General features: G+C 42.4%; 1 protein-coding gene across 1 annotated transcript in view; it reads left to right on the top strand.

The window, feature by feature from the left end:
* The window catches only part of TAF5 (TATA-box binding protein associated factor 5), a gene marked incomplete in the record, with an annotated part of 1,092,036 nt that overhangs the window by 603,248 nt on the left and 469,325 nt on the right, over positions 1-19,463 (top strand). The window contains 1 exon segment of the mRNA XM_044056561.1: positions 903-1,067. Within this exon segment, the coding sequence (XP_043912496.1) occupies positions 903-1,067 (165 nt within the window).

The following is a 19,463-nucleotide window of genomic DNA, read 5'->3' as shown; positions in this document are numbered from 1 at the left end:
CAGTGATTATAATTGAAGTCCACAGGTAAGAGGCTTGGGCAAGCTTTTATTTATTTATTTTTTTAAGTTTTATGTTTACTAAGTAAACTTTACTAGGCACTAATTACCATTTTATGGGATTGCTTAAGAAGCATTGTGGGTCTGCCATACAGAGAGGGTGCCAGGAGTTTGAAGGACATGAAATACATCTTCGCAGAGAGTGGTGTAATTGTAAATTTCTTTATTTTCAAATTACTGGAAGCTGGGAAGGAGCATTTTTAAGCAGGTTTGCAGGAATGGACTCTGGTGTTATGAGACTAGGAAGGCAATCGCTAAATTTGAACGACAAAGACGGTCTGTTTTGCATCCTTTAGCTTGCTGGATTGTGCCCTTTTTTCACAGCAGATCTGATGAGGAAGTCTCCCAGCAAGTAAGTACATACTATATTGTAATATGTTAAGCAGCTTAATTACACCAGCCAGGGCATGTTAAATGCAGCACAGAAATTGAGGTTTTAGCTGCAGTGGTATGCCTAAGAAATTGTTTTGAAATTTAAAGTATTTTTATTAACAGGACAAGTGCTAACATTTTTTCTTTAGTATAATATTGTCATCTGTTCTAACATTCAGAGGCAGCATCCCTTTACTTGACATGTTTTTTTCTGCACATCTTGAACATGCTAGGTACTGTATCAAGGTGTTTTAAAGATACCTGAAGGATGCAAATTTTGAAGAAAAGTAGCAGCAATAATTCTTTGACAATAAAAGTTAAAGATTGTTTGAACAGTTTTAGTTCGAGTGCTTACTTACAAAAGAAAGCTGTCAGTTTAACTGACTTAGAGCTTAAGTGAACCATTTTTGTTTGAGTGATATTTTGCTGTAGTTTATACATATTTGATTATAAATAGTGCATTATTTTTGTAGGAACTATCTGTTGTCATGCTCTGAGGATGGTACAGTGAGACTGTGGAGTCTCCAAACCTTCACTTGTCTTGTGGGATATAAAGGACACAACTGCCCAGTGTGGGATACTCAGTTTTCCCCGTATGGATACTACTTTGTATCTGGCGGCTATGACAGGGTTGCTCGGTAAGAAATCTGATTTTAATGTGTAGTCATAGTTGTAAAGAGTCTTGCCTCGTATTTCATCTTTAGTATGTATTTGCATACTGTTAATTTTGTATGACTTGACTGCAGGTTTTTCTTTACCTCTTGTAATCCATTTTTGTTTTAGATGCAAGTTTTATTGGCAGAAATTATTAGCACAATTAATAGTTATTTACTCAATTTTTCTAAACTCCTAAATATCTTCACTTGAATTATTTTTTCGTTATTTTGGCTTAACAGTTATCTTTGTTACTGGATGTAGCAATAATTCTTTATGCTGGATGTGTCATAGGTTTTTCAGGGCTGTCACTGAAGTAGACAGCATGGTTCGTAGATGTTTACTAGGTGCATGATCACAAGGGCCTTTCTAAGCCTAGCCATGCATCCCAAGTTTCATTTGCAGTGTGATGCACACTTTGAACACCTATGGATCTGTCTAGGTTACAGCCATCAATTCCTTCCTTTCATACACAGTATCAAATGTGTTTCATTGATAGCATTTGATTGACTTAATGGGATTAAAGAATTATCTTCATGACAGCACTGATTTCCTGCTTCTGTTTGCATTTATTCTGAGCTCTGTGCCTGATCCCTGCTGACCTTTTCAGTGCCGTTAATCCCCTTCTTCAAAATGATACTAGTTCCTTGATCATACTTTTCCAATCGATTGAAATGTGGCCCTTCCTTGAATGGACTCCACAATTTCTTGGATTGAGAGGCACTTTTGCTGACTGTGGTTAAGAGCTAGAGAGTGAGGATCTCTAATCATAAGGTAGGGGCTGTGAAGCATCATCTGTGTGTGATCAAACCTGCTTGGCAGCCCAGAATGCAGTATGTAGTGGTGTAAACTGTGCATTTGTTCTGTTTCAGGTAGAATGCTCAGTAATGTTCCATACAACCCTTACATGTTTGCTGGCCTTTTATTTATGTATTTATTTTTTAACCTTCAAGTTGCATGATGAAGATTGAATTTTCTCACCGCCGCCATCCGTAACATGTAGGAAGACAAAACAGAAGATACTGAGTCATTGCCCTTCTGGCCATCTCTGCCTGAAGCTGCAGTCTGCTGTCTCTGGCACATAAGGTGATCTCTTGCTGTATGCCATTGAGTTATTTATTTATTTGTTTTTAAATTGAAGTTTCTTAACAAAGCACACTTTTGAAGGAGGCAAGAATTAAGGTGGAGGGTTCATTTCCAACAACCTGTGTTTGAAAAGAGGGATCAGTTAGGGGTGTTCTCATTCCCCTTTGTTATTCAACTCTTTCCACACCTCCAGCCTACCATCAACCTCCCACCTCAAGTACCATGATCCTACATGCTCTACCTCTTTACATGCACCCTTCTTGTACACATTACATTTTACCAAAACACCATTCTACCCCCACCAAACAACTTCTGCACAACTGTAGTCACCACCACTCATGTCACACCATCGCACTACTCATACACCTCTCACAACAAATACACCCCAATGCACAACCCACTTAAGCTATCACCTCCACCACACAAACAAAAAGTATCCCCAATGCCTTACAAACTATCCCTCAACCTACTTTATCACCCACTTCACCCAAACAAAAAGCTACCCCAAACTTAAACTAATTTGCTCATTACTAAAACTAATGTCCTCAGCCATAACAATACTTGCCCTCAGCGGGGACATCCACCCAAACCCTGGACCCCACAACTCCTCCACTGATAGCCTAACAGCCTAACAACCTCACCCACCCTCAAATTACATCCAATAGGAAACCAACTGACCTCCTTATGTTAAGCCTAAATATCAGACGTATAACCAATAAAATCCATGAACTCCATGCTGCCATAAACTTATACTCCCCTGATACTATCATTCTAACAGAAACCAGGCTAAAACCTCACATTACCATTGAGCAAATTCTCCCTTCAGGCTACAGTATCCTAAGACTAGATCGGTTGCACAAAAAAGGGGGTGGTGTAGCTGTATTGTATAAACAGAATCTTAATATTCATATCCTAAACTTATCACCCCCCCAGTTGACAAAGAAGAAATAATCTGTACCAACCTAAACTTAAACCAAGACAAGACCATTAACATAATAGGATGCTACGTCCCACCTGGCAACAATATCCCTCCACTAGAAAAGCTCCTCAGCTGGGTAAATCATCTCCTTCCACAAAAAAACATAATATTAGGTGATTTTAATATAGACTGGCTGTCCTGCTCCAACCACCATCCAGCCCACCATCTAAATCTTCATGTTTTTTTTTCCAATTTATCCAGACACCCACCAGAATAAATAAGAATTCCAACAAGCATTCTACTCTTGTCTGGATACTAGTCAGCAAGAGCCCCCAATCATACACAGCTGGCTGCCTACCGGATAGCCTCAGTGATCAAACCCCAACTTTCCTACTCAAAAAACACATATATCAGGGTAAACCCATTACCGATCAGCAAATATGTAATAAAGTAAACTTTAACCCTGACAACTTCATCTCAGCCCCAAAAAACTGCAACTGGATTCCACTAAAATACCTCAACTTTGACGCTGTCCAATTTTTCAATACCACCTTCCTTAAAGTCCTAAACACCCATGCGCCCACAAGATTTACTAGAGTTAAAGCCCAGTCCTCCCCATGGCTACAAAAAGCCACTAGATCAGAAATGAAAAACCAAGACAGAGCCTGAAATCACTGGCGCAAGACAAAAAAAACCCTCTTATAGACGAAATTCTGTGAATTATGTAACAGTCAAAAAATTAATAAAACAGGACAAAATCCTATATTATCAGTCTGCCCTGAGCTCCACCCAAAACAACCCTAAACAATTCTGGTCATCCATCAACTCCATCCTCCACCCAGGAAAAATAGGAACCCCTCCATCAAACAAAACAAACTCCTCTAAAAACATTGCCACCTCTTTCAACACTCACTCCACACAAACCGCTCTATCACTAGCAAAACAACACAACCCCTCTCCCCTACCTCCTCCACCTACACCTAGTAACCTGCCCACTGCATTCGCTTTCTCTCCTATTCCTACCTCCAACATAAAAAAAACTTATTGAAACTAAAGCCCACAAAACTAGCAGCTGACTGCCTTAAAATTGCAGCTGAAGCCCTAGCCTACTCAATTGCAATCCTGATTAACCGATCTTTATCTGAAAGCAATGTCCCTTCACAATGGAAAATATCCCACATTATCCCCCTCCACAAAGGTGGGCCCTCCACAGAATTCACCAACTACCGGCCCATAGCAATTCTGTCTCCTCTATCAAAAAGACTTGAGAGATGCAGTCACTCTCAAGTTCTAAACTACCTCCTTACTAACAACCTCCTATCTAACACACAACATGATTTCCAGCCATACCACAGCACAACCATTACCTTACTTGCTTTCACTAATACAATCCTTCAACATAAAAACAATGGATGTTCATCGTGTTTCACTGTTGTAGTCATTATATTTGGGTTATCCTGCTGGCAGGCTACCCGCAGTCGGCCCAAGTTCCAAAGTCTAGGTCCGGCGTCTGTTGCTGTCGCCTCCTCCCTGACGTCAGTGCGCCAGGGGTATAAAAGATCCAGCCAGTGCCATTTTCTTCAGTCTTTCTTGCCGCGCAGTGCCTGAAGCAAAAGCAGTTCACAAGTGCCATTCGGCCGACTCCTGGGATTTTCAAATTCGAATTTCAGATCGGTGCCTGAAGCAAAAGCAGTTCGCAAGTGCCGGTCGGCCGACTCCTGAGATTTTCAAATTAGAATTTCAGATCCGAAGTCTTCATTAAAGCTAAGTACCCCATTGGGGAAACTTTTTTCTTGCTCCAGACCGATGTCAGAAAAAGTTAATAATTGTATTTCTTGTGGGAAGCAAATACCTCATAAGTATTTTCATTCTTACTGTATTCCTTGCCTAGGCCCTGACCACGACGTTGCTAGTTGTCAGTTTTGTGCTAGATTTAACCAACGCATGATTAAGCGTCGGTATGATTTTGCATTTCATTACTTTGGCAGAAGATTCAATTATATAATGCCATCGGAACAGCTGACGACCGGAGTTTGTAAAAAGCGCAAAGAAAAAGAAAAGCATCCGAGGTCCAAAACCGACGACGAGGCTTCTGTTAGGCCTGTCCCCGGTTTGCCGGTTCTCAGTGAGGCGCTTTTGCAACACCTGACGCCCGCTACCTCAGAGCCACAGGCCGCTTCCGACTCCCATGTGGAGCCGACTAGACCACTGGAAACTCAAGGTATTGGACACTTGGAAACTATTCCCTCAGATGGGTCCGGAGCCGCTGAGCAGGCATCGGTTTCTGAGGGTGTTTTCAGGCCTACACAGTTATATGTAAACCCATCTTCAGCTTCAAAGGCAAAGACTAAAGCAGTTCTAAAGACAAAGAAACAAGTACAGCATTCTCCTGGACAGGCCTCCATGCCTAAAAAAACAGATGCTTAAAATGGCCGAAGACCTAATTACTTTGATCAGGGGTTCCCATCCCCCTCCTGATAAGAGGCCTAGGCAAGAGCTAGAATATGAATCTTCAGATCAGGTTTCCATTTCCTCTGATTCTTCTTCTGAACAGGAATATTCCCTTCCTCCCTATGAGGATTCTGATGCTAAAGAATCTATCCCTTCAGCCTCTCCTCCTGAGGATTATTCTTTTGGGGAGACCCTGCATACTATGAGGGAGCATTTCCACTGGGAGAGCCAAGATTACTCTGAATCCAAGAAAAGGCTCAGAGACTTCGTTTATTACCTCAGCACAGGCCCCCTGCTATTTCTCCTGTTTTAGACATTGCAGATGACTCTTTACCACCAGCTCCTGTTAAGCCAGACAGATACTACAGGGTTCCTGATTCATATAAATTTCTTTACAAAAACCCTGCTGCTGACCCAGAAACTATTTCTCAGTGTCCCAAAGGGGTCAAGGCTTCCACTGCAAAAAACCCTATCCCCTCTGATAGGGATTCTAGGGCCCTGGACAGATGGGGGAAAAAGATTTATACTTCTGCTACCTTGGCTGTAAGAGCTTTAAATTGTCAGTTTCATATGCTTAAATATCAGCAATATCTAATGTCACAGCTTAAACAGAAAATGTTGACAAATTCAGAATGTGCAGAAAACAAAGTAATGCAGGATTTATTGCATGCAGCTGAACAAGTGGGAAAGCATACTTTGCAATGTGGTTTTGATTCTCTAGAGGCCTCCTGCAGGGCCGCAGTTACAGGTTCTGTCATTAGGAGGCATGCTTGGTTAAAAGAACAGAATCTGCCCGATCATGTTAAAGCAAAACTCTTGGATGCTCCATTACAACATGATACCTTGTTTGGTGTTAAAGCGGAAGAAGTGTTAAAGAAAATGGAGGACAAAGCTAAATCTGTGCAAACAGTGAAGGATTTTTTTTACAGGTACATCCTCCCAGATTTAGCAGGAACTGGCCTACAAAGAATTGGTCCTTTTCAGTGTCAGGCCACAAAGAGGCAGATCAAACCCCAAGGCTCATACAGGTCTAAATAATGGGGTGCTTCTACCTCCAAAAGCGGAGAGGAAAAATCACAGCCTTACAGAAAACAGTCTCAATGACTTTCCCCTGCCAGCACCAAGCACTTATCTTCTGGCAGCTCCTTTGGGGGGGAAACTAGCACTTTTTTCACAAAATTGGCATTTGATCACCCAGGACAAATGGGTCTTAAATATAGTTTCTCAAGGGTACAGGTTCCACTTTCACACCCTGCCAAGGCCAAACGGTATGCTAGACCTGCCACGCAATCAATGGGCAGAGGCACAAAAACAAGTTTCATCCCTCATGGACATGAGAGCAATTCAGCAAGTACCACAGCAAGGGCAGGGACAAGGATTTTACTCAAGGCTATTCTTGGTGCCCATAAAGGACAAAGCCTGGAGACCAATTCTGGACCTGTCTCTTCTAAACCCATTCCTGGATATTCCAAAATTCAAAATGTTAACTCTGCAACAGCTTCTGCCCATGCTGGGCAAGAAGGCTTGGCTTGTGACTTTAGACCTAAAAGAGGCGTACCTGCATGTCCCAATCAGGCAATCATGCAGAAGATACCTCAGATTTATAGCTGGCTCAATGCACTACCAATTCTCTGCACTGCCCTTTGGCTTATCTACTGCACCCAGGGTCTTCACAAAATGCCTGGCACCAGTAATTGCATTTTGCAGACAGAGGAATACAAATATATCCTTACTTTGGACGACTGCCTTATTCAAGCAGAGAACAAGGACATTCTACTACAGCATCTGGCGTTTGTAAAAAGATTACTAACAGGTCTAGGGTTATACAGTAAACGAAAAGAAATCAAACCTCGTACCCTCTCAAGAGATAATATTCCTTGGGTGCAAGCTTAAATACAACTGCCCAGATGGCTCATCTCACACCAGACAAACACAGACAACTGACTACTTATTTCAGAATGCTGGCAACAAAGACCAAGTTATCTGCAAGAAAAATTCTGCAGGCTTTGGGCTTCATGGCATCCTGCATACTGCTAATTCCATATGCAAGACTGCATATGAGGAAACTTCAGTGGTATCTAAAAAGTGTTTAGACTCAACATTGCCACAGCCTGGAAACAATAATCACCCTCATTCCCTGCCTGCAACAGGAGTTTCAATGACGGGCAAAAGCCTGTCCCCTCAACGTGGGACAGCCATTCACCTTACCCACAGCAAGGCAGACATTGACAACAGATGCATCAGATTATGCTTGGGGGGCCCATATGGCAGGAAGATGTATTTAGGGTACATGGTCTGCAAGTCAAATGCATCTACATATCAATCAAAAAGAGATGCTAGCTGTTCAGAATGCCCTGACAACCTTCAGGATCTACTTCATCCAGGACAACTTCCGATAAAGACAGACAATACTACAGCCATTTGGTAGATAAGCAGGGGGCACGCATTCCTACCCCCTCTGCAGACTAGCCATGAACTTGTGGGACACAGCACTGACTTACCAAGTACATCTGCAAGCATAATTCCTGCCAGGAAAGATAAATACTCTGGCAGACGAACTAAGCAGAAACATAATGGATCCCCACGAGTGGAAATTGGATCCACAAGTCTTCAATATGATAACAAGGAACTGGGGGTGCCTGGATATAGACCTATTTGCCTCTCCTCACAACTGCCAACTACAGAGATTCTGCACAAGGACTTATCACAAACAAGCATGGAAAGTGGATGCTCTATCTTTCAGCTGGAAAAACCTAACATTATATGCCTTTCCGCCTCTGCCTCCTCCCCAAGGTGGTACTCAAGGTCAGACAAGAAAAGCCAAAAATGATACTGATTGCCCCAGACTAGCCCCGCCATCACTGGTACCCAATCCCAAAGAGCTTGTCTGAATGCCCAGCTTGGACATTACCTCAGATTCCTCACTTACTGACCCAACAAGACAGTCAGATACTGCACAGCCAACTCAGGACCTTAAACCTGGCAGCATGGCGGATAATGTAGCCATTCAAAACACACCTCTCTCTAAAGCAGTGATGGATGTTATTTTGGAGGCCAGGAGGCCTAGCACCAGAAAATCTTCTACAGAAAAATGGAAGAGATTTTGTGCTTGGAACCAGGCACAAGGTATTGACACGACTGTTACAAATATTCCTCAGATTTTGCAATACTTAACTGAGATGCTGGATAAAGCCCTTTCCTTTTCATCAATTAAAATTCATGCCTCTGCCATTTCAGCTCATTACAATACAGAACCACCTATATTTTCTCATCCATTACTAAGGCAGTACCTCAGAGGGGCCAAAAACATAAGACCTCCAAGGAGAGCACCAATACCTGCATGGGACCAACTATGTCTTGGAAAAACTCACACTGCCTCCGTTTGAGCCAGCCTCTGCAGCTGATATAAAATTGTTATCCTGGAAAACAGCTCTGCTCCTAGCAATAACCTCTGCTAGACAAGTCTCAGAGTTACAGGCACTCATGGCTGTGGAACATTTTATCATTTTCCATCCTGACAGGGTCTCTCTAAGGACAAACTCTACATTTATGTCTAAGGTAGTGTCCGGTGTGGCCCTTAACCAAACAATTCATTTGCCTACCTTTTACCCAAACCCACAGAATAAGGGTGAGAGACTCTTGCATTCTTTGGACATTCACAGACAGCTACGCTTCTACTTGGACAGAACCAAAGCTTTCAGAGAAACTGATCAACTTCTAGTGGCATATGCCGCAGGATCACAACGAAAGCCCATCTCCAAACAGACTATTTCAAAGTGGATAGGCCGCTGCATTCATTTCTGATATTCACAGCATGACAAACCAGTGCCTAAGGGCATTAGGCCGCATTCAACCAGAGCAGCAGCCACTTCAGCAGCCTTCCTCCGAGGAGTACCAACCAAAGACATCTTAGAGGCTGCAACTTGGAGTTCAGTGCATACTTTTTCAAAGCACTATCACTTTCCTCTCTACTCTAAATCCAGGGCAGGTTTAGCTCCAGCCTCCCAACCTTAGCTTTGGGATTCAACCCAATTGTAATGACTGCAACAGTGAAACACGATGAACATAGTACAGTTGTGTACCTACCATAAATGTAGATGTTTGAGTGTATTCACTGTTGTAGTCCAGGTTACCCACACTCCATCCCCCTTTTCCTTGCTGGAACATTTCTGTACTTCTCGATTCTATACAACCTATGTGGTGTATTTGCTTGTAGATGAAAGAAAAGTTGTGTTTTGTGTATGCATGGTTATTGACATAATTTAGCCTACCATTTTAGGGACACCTGACATCTGGGGCAAGAAAAACTGAAGAAAATGGCGTCGGCTGCATCTTTTATACCCCTGGCGCACTGACGTCAAGGAGAAGGCGACAGCAACCGACGCCGGACCTAGACTTTGGAATTCAGGCCGACTGCGGGTAGCCTGCCAGCAGGATAACCCAATTGTAATGACTGCAACAGTGAACATCTACATTTATGGTAGGTACACAACTGTACTTTTATTTCGCCTCTGCAACTTTCCTAGACCTGTCTGAAGCATTTGACATGGTCTCTCTCAAACATCTCATCACTGTCCTCAGTACTCTAGCCTTCTCTCAATCTGTCACAAACTGGTTCCAGAGCTACCTGACTCACCGCCATCAATCCGTTGTTTGGCATAATGATATATCCCCCAACTCCTTGTCTCAATAGGTGTTCCCCAAGGATCCATCCTTGGACCCTTACTCTTCTCTGTATTCACTAATAATCTAGCCTCTGCTGCCAAACAGGTCACTCTCATACAGTACTCAGATGATTCCACCATCATCTGCTCAGCCCACTCACTATCTGAACTTCAAAAGACCCCACAGAGGATGCCTTTTTCCTCAGTTGAAACTTGGCTTTCAGATGCACAATTGATGCTTAACCCAAGCAAAACAAAACTCATCTTTCAACCCACCAATTTAATATTAAAGCCAGTGACAACACCATTATCCTCCCAACAGACCACACCACACTACTTGGAGGTGAAATTGACAATAACCTCAAGTTTGACATCCACATCTCGTTAACCATAAAAAAGTACACAAAAAACTAGGAGCTTTATACAGAAATAAGCAATTCTTCACCAAGACAGCCAGGCTTTCAGTTGCAAATAGCCATCTTATCTCCACCCTACTCTATGCCTCTCTAATATTTACCAACCTAAGGCAAAGCGAGTTAGGTAAACTCGAAGCTTGCTACAACAAAATAGCAAGGTTTGCCACTGGCGCAAACTACTGTAGCCACCACTGCACCTCACTTACTGAACTAGGCTGGCTAGAACTCCCTCACCTCCTTTACTGGTACCAACTTTCACTTGCCCACAAGCTACTAAATCATCCTCCAAAAGTCCCCTCCCTCCAAAATCTACTCCAACCCTATCATACCACCAGATCATTACGCTCCAGCAGCACAAATCAATTACAGGTAACTAGAACCAGGAACTCTGCTGGAGAAGCTCTCTTTTCCTACTCCATATCAAAATTATGGAATACCCTTCCTCACACTATAACTTCTGTGTCATCACACACTAACTTCAAAGCTGCTCTAAAATGTCATCTAAAAGAGCACTGGGCATGCCCCTGTAACAAACCTGTCTAACATCTGTACCCCAATCTCTAATTCCTTTCTTCCACCCCTCTAACTACCTCGGATTGCAGCCAAATACATTGCTTGTAAACCTACATCTCAGCTGTAATCTCAGCCACTGTTATTCAAGGGTACTAGCTGTTAGCTCAGCTATTAAAATACTTGCTAGTCTTTATGGCACCGATGATATAAGTGTTGTTCCATTTAACTAAATACTTTCATTTTGAACTGTAACTTCTTCTTTCAGCTTTTCCCGGTTAGGGGTCGCCACAGCAGATCACCTGTCCGCTCATGATTGGTAGTAGAGTTTTTACGGTGTCAAGTTGCCAGCCCCGGTGCCCAACCTTCCACAGAAGGCACACGCATGCACACACTCATACCTAGGGCCAATTTAGAGTGTCCAATCCACCTACAGCATGTCTTTGGGATGTGGGAGGAAACCGGAGCACCCGGAGGAAACCCACGCGACCACAGGGAGGACATGCAGACTCCGCACAGAAGGCACCCCCAGCCAAGGATCAAACCGGAGAACCTCTTGCTGTGAGGCGACAACGCTAACCGCTGCACCACCGCGGCCGCCCAATTTTGAACTATAACTGTTTACTACTATTGTTAAACAAAACCTACCTATACTTCTTGTAACTTGTAATTAATTGTTTTTATTGTGGTGTTTTTCTCCCAGAGCTTCCGTTGAAAAAGGACCTGTGTCCAGTCGGATTTTCCTGGTCAACAAATGTAAATAAGTAAAATAATAAATACATTTACTTTATTTATTTATTTATTTATTTATTCCAGTTGGTGACCGGGGAGGTCCACTGGGCTCAAGAGCCCGTTTTCAGTGGAGGCCCGGGGAGAAAAGCTCCACAGTACAATGTTAGATCATAATGAAAATACAAATAAAATATACAAAAACTTAAAATACAAAGAAAAAATTATTTTTTTAAAGTCAAAATAGGTGGAATATTTAGAGCTGTTGACAAAGAAAATGAGGGACTCGGAAATTCAAGGATATAATTGGTATAGTAATTAAAAAGTTGGCTTTATTTGCAGATGATATTTTGTACTTGATAAATCCAGAAAAAGACATCTTGGTGTTGTGTAACATCTCCTGTGAAGTGTGCGTGTTAGTGAGCAAATTTTGTTTTTGACGGCATCTCACTTCCTGATAAGTACAGTTAAGGCTGTCTTTGATTTTGTGATTCTACTGTTAGTTTAGGTGGGATTCTTCAAGGTTTCACAACTTTTTTCCATTCTCTGTATCTCTCCTTGCCCCCCCTTCCTCTGCTGCCAGTTATTTGAGCCCAAGGCCTTTGCTTTTGGTTTCCTCCCCTTATAGGGCTTAGTATGGCATGTTAGTTGTGCAGAGAGTTGTAAAATATTTAGTGATGGAGAAAGAAGCCAAACAGGGTTTTAGAACGCACAAAATGTGCAGGCATAAATTACCCCTGTAACATCTGAATGATCTTCTAGTGTGTTTGGGAACATCGCATGTCAGTAGTGACTGCTGCCATTTGTAAGGGTTTCAGCATTGGGACCTTACCTGATCAGCGCAACCAACTAGTTAAGGTGAATTATCCCTATTGATTCTGCATGGACATGCTAGCCAGGTCATACTTCACATAAAAAGAGGAGAATAAGAATGGCAGGAGAAGTCTTCCTTTTGGAGAAGTTTTCTCCAGCTGAGACTTGTAATTGATCGTATGTCCTTTGTTTATAACAAATTTGGTTCATCTTTGCTAAAACCTTTGAGAGCCTATTCAACCAGGTGCATGGCAACCTCATCAATATTTTTATCCAGGTCTTGTATGGATATCTGCGCAGCTGCAACTTGAGCTAATCCTTATACCTTTATTACTTATTACAAATTGGATCTGGTATGAAAAGGGGAAGAGTAGCCTTCGGCTCAACAGTGCTTAGAATATCCTTCCTTAGAGGCCTCCTGGGATTCAGGTAGTTGGGGACTCTTTCCCAGTTGTTGAGGAATGAATGAAAATTGACAACATCAGGTAAAGAAGTTACGTACTCACAGTAACGTTCATCTGTGATGTCCATTTTCATTCTTCCTCAATTCCCCACTCTCCAGCCCCCCCTACCTTTTGATTTGTGACTTCTGGAAGAACAAGAAGATAAAGGAAACCGTGTTTCTGCCTTTGAGCTACAGGTATTGGTTTCTCATCCTAGTGGTGTTTCTAATGTTTTATGAGGCTATAAGGCTAGCAAACAAGATCTGAGATATGGTAGGGGACTAAAGCATTATGGGTAAGGGAGGACCTTGAGAGTTTCCAGTGTCCACAAGCTGTATAAAGTGGCTAAGTATGATCCGAGGTTCGGATCCGAACCCATTTGTTGAGGAAGAATGAAAATGGACAGTACAGATGGAACGTTATGCTGAGAGTACATAACTTCATTTTTTTGCCACTAGAGATTAAATTACTTGCAAGTAGGGGTATAGAAAATAGGCAAGAGGGGGCTGAAATTTACTGGAGAAATTTGGCAAATGAACCAAAGTATTGGCAACAAATAACTAGGAAAGGTAATAGAGTGAGCTGAGATAATGCAGAAATTTGGACTGCCTTCTCTACCAGAAGTTGATATCCAAGTGTACACAAAGGGATAGGGGAGTGCTATGTGAAAGACCAGTTCTGGTAGAGTTTTTACTCTAGCCTGGACTAGATGTTGCTGTTAAAAAAGGGACAATTACTATGGCATATAAGATATTGCATGATAGCTGCAAGAACCAGTCAGACAAGGTTAGGAAAGAGAGAAAGGCAGTTTACAAAGTCACAGTGGGAAGAAATCTGTATGGCCTCCAGGTATGCAGCAGAGTCCAGGTTTAGGATTTTTGTGTGGAGATGTTTGAATAAGTACTTTTGTATTATAAGCTTCAGAGAATTTTTTCTCGAATAGTAATTGCTAGAGCTGTAAAAGGAAATAGAGAGATAACTGAGAAAGCACAGTTGTGAAACCTTACTGTAACAGTAGATGTCCTTCTCTTCGCTGTTGCAGTATTCTTTACAATAGGGATCCACTGCCAAGGGCAACCCGACATCCTGGCATTATAATAAAGCATTTTGATTGTAAAAGGTTACGTCATGCATATGCGCCCCATGCATGGTGTAGGGCTTAAAGGTGACATTGGATGTGCCACCATCTGAATTGAAAGAAAGCCCCAGTAGGAGTGACAGTCCAAGGATAAATATAGGTTACAAACACATCCAGAAGAAAAAAGGACCAGGGGGAGGAGAGAGGAAGCAAATACTTCAACAATGAAGAGAGGGACATCTACTTTTTATGGTAAGACTTTATACAACTGTACTATGTCCTTCCATATCACTGTTGCAGTATTCTTTACAATAAGGAGATGTAAAAGCTCAGCAAAAAGATTGGGAGGAGACAGGGCCAACAAGAGACCTCTAGGAAGTCATGGAGAATGGCCTTGGCAAAGCCAGCTCTGGCCCTAGAAATCACATCCAGCTTAGTGTTTACTAAAGGTATTCACAGAAGTCCAGGTTGCTGTCTCAAGAACAGAATTTGTATCCAAACCCTTGAAAAAAGCACCAGAAGAAGCCACAGCTCTAGTGGAATGAGCCTTAACAAAAGGAGGGCTCTTCCCATAAAAATAATAGCAAAAAGAAATGGCTTTAGATACCAAAGAAGAAACTGTTTGCTTGGAAACAGTCAAACCTAAACACCTTGGATGAAAAGAAACAAAAAGCTGCTCAGATTTATGAAAAGCTTTAGTCTTATCCAAATGAAATCTGAGTTGTGTATGCAAATCCAGGGTGTACAAAACTTTCTCGCTAGCAGACCCTCGGAGAAGGGAAAAAAGTGGGCAAATGAATAAGCTGATTAAGAGACAACTCATTAACCACCTTGAGCATAAAAGAAGGATTAAAAAGGGGAACCCTGTCCTTATGGAAAACTAAAAAAGAATGAACAACCATAAGGGCTTGCAGTCAGACACCCGTCTGGCAGGGGCATGGGCCTCTGGCACAAAGTAGAGGAAGTTGTCTGTTCATAGGGGAAGCCAATAGATCTACTTGAGTACCACCTCACTGGTGGACAATGTCTAGAAAAACATCCTTGTGAAGCATCCAATCATAGGATTGTGTTGTGGGACCTGCTCAGAGAATCTGCCACTATGTTCTGATTTGAGGGAATGTAAACTGCTTGAAGGGTCACCTGATACTGGATAGCCAGCTCCCAAACCTGAAGAGTAACCTGCAAAGGAGATAAGACCATGTCCCCCCTTGCTTTTTGACGTACCACAGCACTGTGGTATTGTCTGTGAGAATCTCGAGGGCCTCTGGAAGAAAAAGAATGAAAAGCCTGAAGAGCCAGCAGAAGAGCTCTCATCTTTTTGACATTGATGTGGTCTTTCTTTTGATGATGCAACCAAAGGTCCTGTACCTTCAGAGGGCCAAGGGATGCCCTCCATTCCCCGTCTGAGGCATCTGTAAAATGTTCCTGAGAGGGGATTGATTTGAGGTTAAAAGGGAAGCCCTGGGTTGAGGTACAACTGATGAATCCACCCCCAAAGTTCCAGCTTGAGATGTGGAAGAAGTGGGACTAGAAAATCTAAAGGATGAGAATGTTGAAGCCAAGCTGACATTAAAAACAACTGAAGCTTTTTCATATAGAGCTTTGGTAGAGGGAGCATAACAATTATGGAAGACCTGTAACCCAGAAGTCTCTGAAATTCTCTGGCTATGATTGAAGCCAGAGGAAGAAAGGATTGAATGAAAGCAATGAGAGTTGAGACCTTGGGAGGAGGCCGAGATGCCAGCAGTGGAACAGTCTGATTTCTACAATCCAGAAAAACATGATCGTGAGAAGGAGTCAAGAATGACTTCTGGTAATTTACAGTAAATCCCAGGTTTTACAGGAGAGAAATGGTAAAGTGTAGATGTTGAAGTCAGATCTCTTGAAGAGGCCAGAATAAGCAGGCCATCCAGGTAGGGAAAGACCTCTGTAATTCCCTTAGCCTGCAAAAAGCAGTCACAGGAATGAGGCATTTGGTGAAGACCCTTGGGGCAGTAGAGAGGCCATAGGTGTAAGCAGAGAACTGAAAATGACAGGAAGCAGCAAAGAAATGTAAAAATTTCCTGAAAGAGGTGATGAATGGGAATGTGTAGATAAGCATCCTTAAGATCCAAGGAAACTAGAAAAGCCTGAGGAAGTAGCAGAGGAAAACAAGGTTTTAAGGGATAACATCCAAAAGAAAGGGACATTCAAAAAAGTGTTTAGCTGAGAGAGAGAGATATCCAGAATGGGTCTCCAGGTGCCTCCTTTCCTGGGGACTAAGAACATTCTGGCATAAAACCCCTTCTCCCTCCTTCTTGAATTGTTCCCTGAGCCAACAGACCCCGAAGCACCTCTGGAAAAAAAGGGCAGTTGTTCCTGAGGAGGGTGAGGAATGGCTAAACAGGGAGGAAGAGATTTCCAAACCATGTAGTAACTCTGGTAAATTATGGAAAGAAGCCAAGAGTTTGGGGTGATTACGCAAATGGGAAGGGACAGGGAAAGATGCAGAGAAAGAGAAATGTGGCTGAGGAAAACTGTATAGTCAGACAGCACCTGGTTTGTCAGGAAAGGGAGGCTTCTGAGTAGGAGTTTGTGTTAGCAAGGGGAGCCCATCTACCATCCTTTTTACCTTTGGGGGGGGGGATGAGACTCTCTACGGACAAAGACAGGCTTATTAGGATAATTCCTCTGAAACTTGGGCACGTGGGAAACAAAATATGGGTCAACTCCTTTAAGGCCTTGTCCTTTTCTTGCAGGGACTTAAACAACTCTGCAGTAGCAGCAGAAACAAATGTATGTTATCCAGGAGCATCCATCAGTTTAGCCTTGATGATATCAGGTAAAGGCTGAAGTCTGAGCTAGGAAAACCTTCTCAAAACAGATCAAAATCAGCAACCCTAGATGAAACATCACCTGCATCATAGCTGCATTTTATGGGATGGTGAGCTACCTGGGAAGATGTCCCAAGCAAAGCAAGAACAGAGGCCTTCCCCTCAGAATCAGGCTAGCCGGATAGGCTTGAGAGAGAAGACTCGAAACATACCTAGTCATGTTTGTTTGATATTTAACAACTCTAAAAGCTTAGGGTAGCAGAAGTATACACCTTTTTACCTAGTCTCTCCATAGTGCTGCTGTCCTTGTCACATGGCAGCAATTTAGTGGAAGGCAACAATTTGGAAGGCTTATCAGAAGCCACTGACACCACAGAGGGGTCAGCAGAGGGGCACTTGTATAGAAACTTGCAGTCCACAGCCATTTTGTAAAAACTACCAGTTTTTGGGAGGAGCATTGGTTTAGAATTAGGAGCCTGAGAAGCAGTAGATAAAGCTTCCAGCAAGGCAGCAGGAAATGGAGGAACAGCATAAGGTCTAGGAGACTCCATTTGCAAAAAGGAAATGGAGGAACAGCATAAGGTCTAGGAGACTCCATTTGCAAAAGCTGAAAGTACCTCTTCTGAATATCAGACACTTTGGTATGATCCCATTTGAAAAATTCCATCATTCTGGAAACAGTATCACCAAATGAAATCTCAGCAGGAGAGTCAGAACTGATAGACGACTGTTCCTCCGAATCATAGGCAAGTGACAAAGGAATCTAGGAGGAGTAAGTCAGGGACTGTTCATCAGAATCAGCATTATCTGCATCAGAAGAATCCTACTCCCTAGGCCTCTTAAGAGGGGTAGAATACTGGGGTGGGGGGGCAGAAACATCCTGTGGAGCCTCTGAGGGTCTTTGGGAGCAGGTGAATTATGTTTAGTTTTCTGGTTCTTTCTGAGTAGGACACAAGCCTTAAAAATATTTTGGGGGGGCTGTGACCCTTGATCGCACTCAGTAATGGTAGCTGGGACCTTTTCCTTAACTAAAATTTGAGAAATACCATTAGGCCTTCCAGTAATAACCAGCCATGGTAGACACCTGCAAAATCTCCATGGACATGCGTGGTGTAAGGTCCTTGCCTGCCTCCGAAGTAGTCTCAGCAGAGGAATTTGAGAAAGAAACCGGATGCTCCTCCGGGCTTTCACCAGCCTCAAGAGAGACATCTGGTGGAGGTGGTACACCCGAAGAATCAAACTTAACTTTTTTTCTTCTTAGAACACTGGCCCTTAGGCCAGGAAGATCCTTCCATAGTATCCTTAGCTAACAATTTAAGTCATATAATTATCAAGATAGATTGCTAGGGAAGAAAGATTACTTCTCAACGTGTTAGGGACAAAAGGACTGACAAGTCTTGCAAGACGTATGGTCATGGAAATCACTTAAACAGAACAAACACTGCCCGTGACAATCTTTATGGGGGAGTCTGTCTCCCGCACTAGCATTTTCCCTTTCTGTATGACATGAAACCCAACCACCAGAATACAAGGCAAATGAAAGATGATAAAATCAAAAACCCCAACAGGGCACTTATTTTGAACCAGGAGAATGACGGGCGTTCAGACCGACGATCAAAGATGGTGTTTGGACTACTGTCAAAGAAGGCCCTAATCTATGCGCTAGGCGCATGTGCGTGATGTACAGCCTACCCTTTACAACCAAAAAGCTTTGGTATACTGGACAGACATTGGGTTGCCCTTGGCAGAGAATACTGCAATAGTGATGTGGATGGACATCATGTTTTTTGGGGAGTGTTACAAGTAGGCAAATTTTAAAAATTCCATACAGAGCACTGTTAGATATGTTAAAGGAACAAAATGGTTTCAACTGTGGTAATTATTCTTTTAAGATGGGGCACAGGATTTGAATTACCGAAACATAACAAGGCCTTACTAAGATTAATGCTGGTGTTTGCCAAAAAAAGCTAGAGTTATTCTGTGTGAGACCTTAAAACTTCTTGTAATAGAGGCCTGTGGGGGAGGCCTATGGGGTATATACAAGTGACCATTAAAGAGAACAATTATTTCAGTTCTGTGGCTTCTGAATGTCCATGACTTTTTACTTTTTTCTTTAAGTCGTCGTGGATACATTCAGGCCAATAAAGCCAATCTCCACTAGCTATTGACATGCATGTTTTGGCCTTCTTATGAAGAAATACTAGAGAATGGAAATCAACACCTAAACCAACTGTAAATAAATTATTGAATATTATAAAGGAGATTAAAGAACTGGAGGTGAAATATTTAGAAAAGGGAAGAAGCAAATTACATAGAAGTAAATGGAGTTTATGTGAAAAATGCATACAGAATAATGTTCAGGAGGAGGATAGAGGTTTAAGGGAAGGTAGGCATTGAGCTATTTAATGTCTGAATGAATGACCGTTGTCAAAAAGAAAGAAAACACGCAGTGTGTAAT

Source organism: Protopterus annectens, chromosome 14.part0 (assembly GCF_019279795.1).
Source record: "Protopterus annectens isolate FY-2018-M chromosome 14.part0, PAN1.0, whole genome shotgun sequence".
In the NCBI taxonomy this organism is placed as follows: Eukaryota; Metazoa; Chordata; order Ceratodontiformes; family Protopteridae; genus Protopterus; species Protopterus annectens.
Note: the sequence above shows the minus strand (reverse complement) of the source record. Positions and strands in the feature narration are given on the sequence as shown.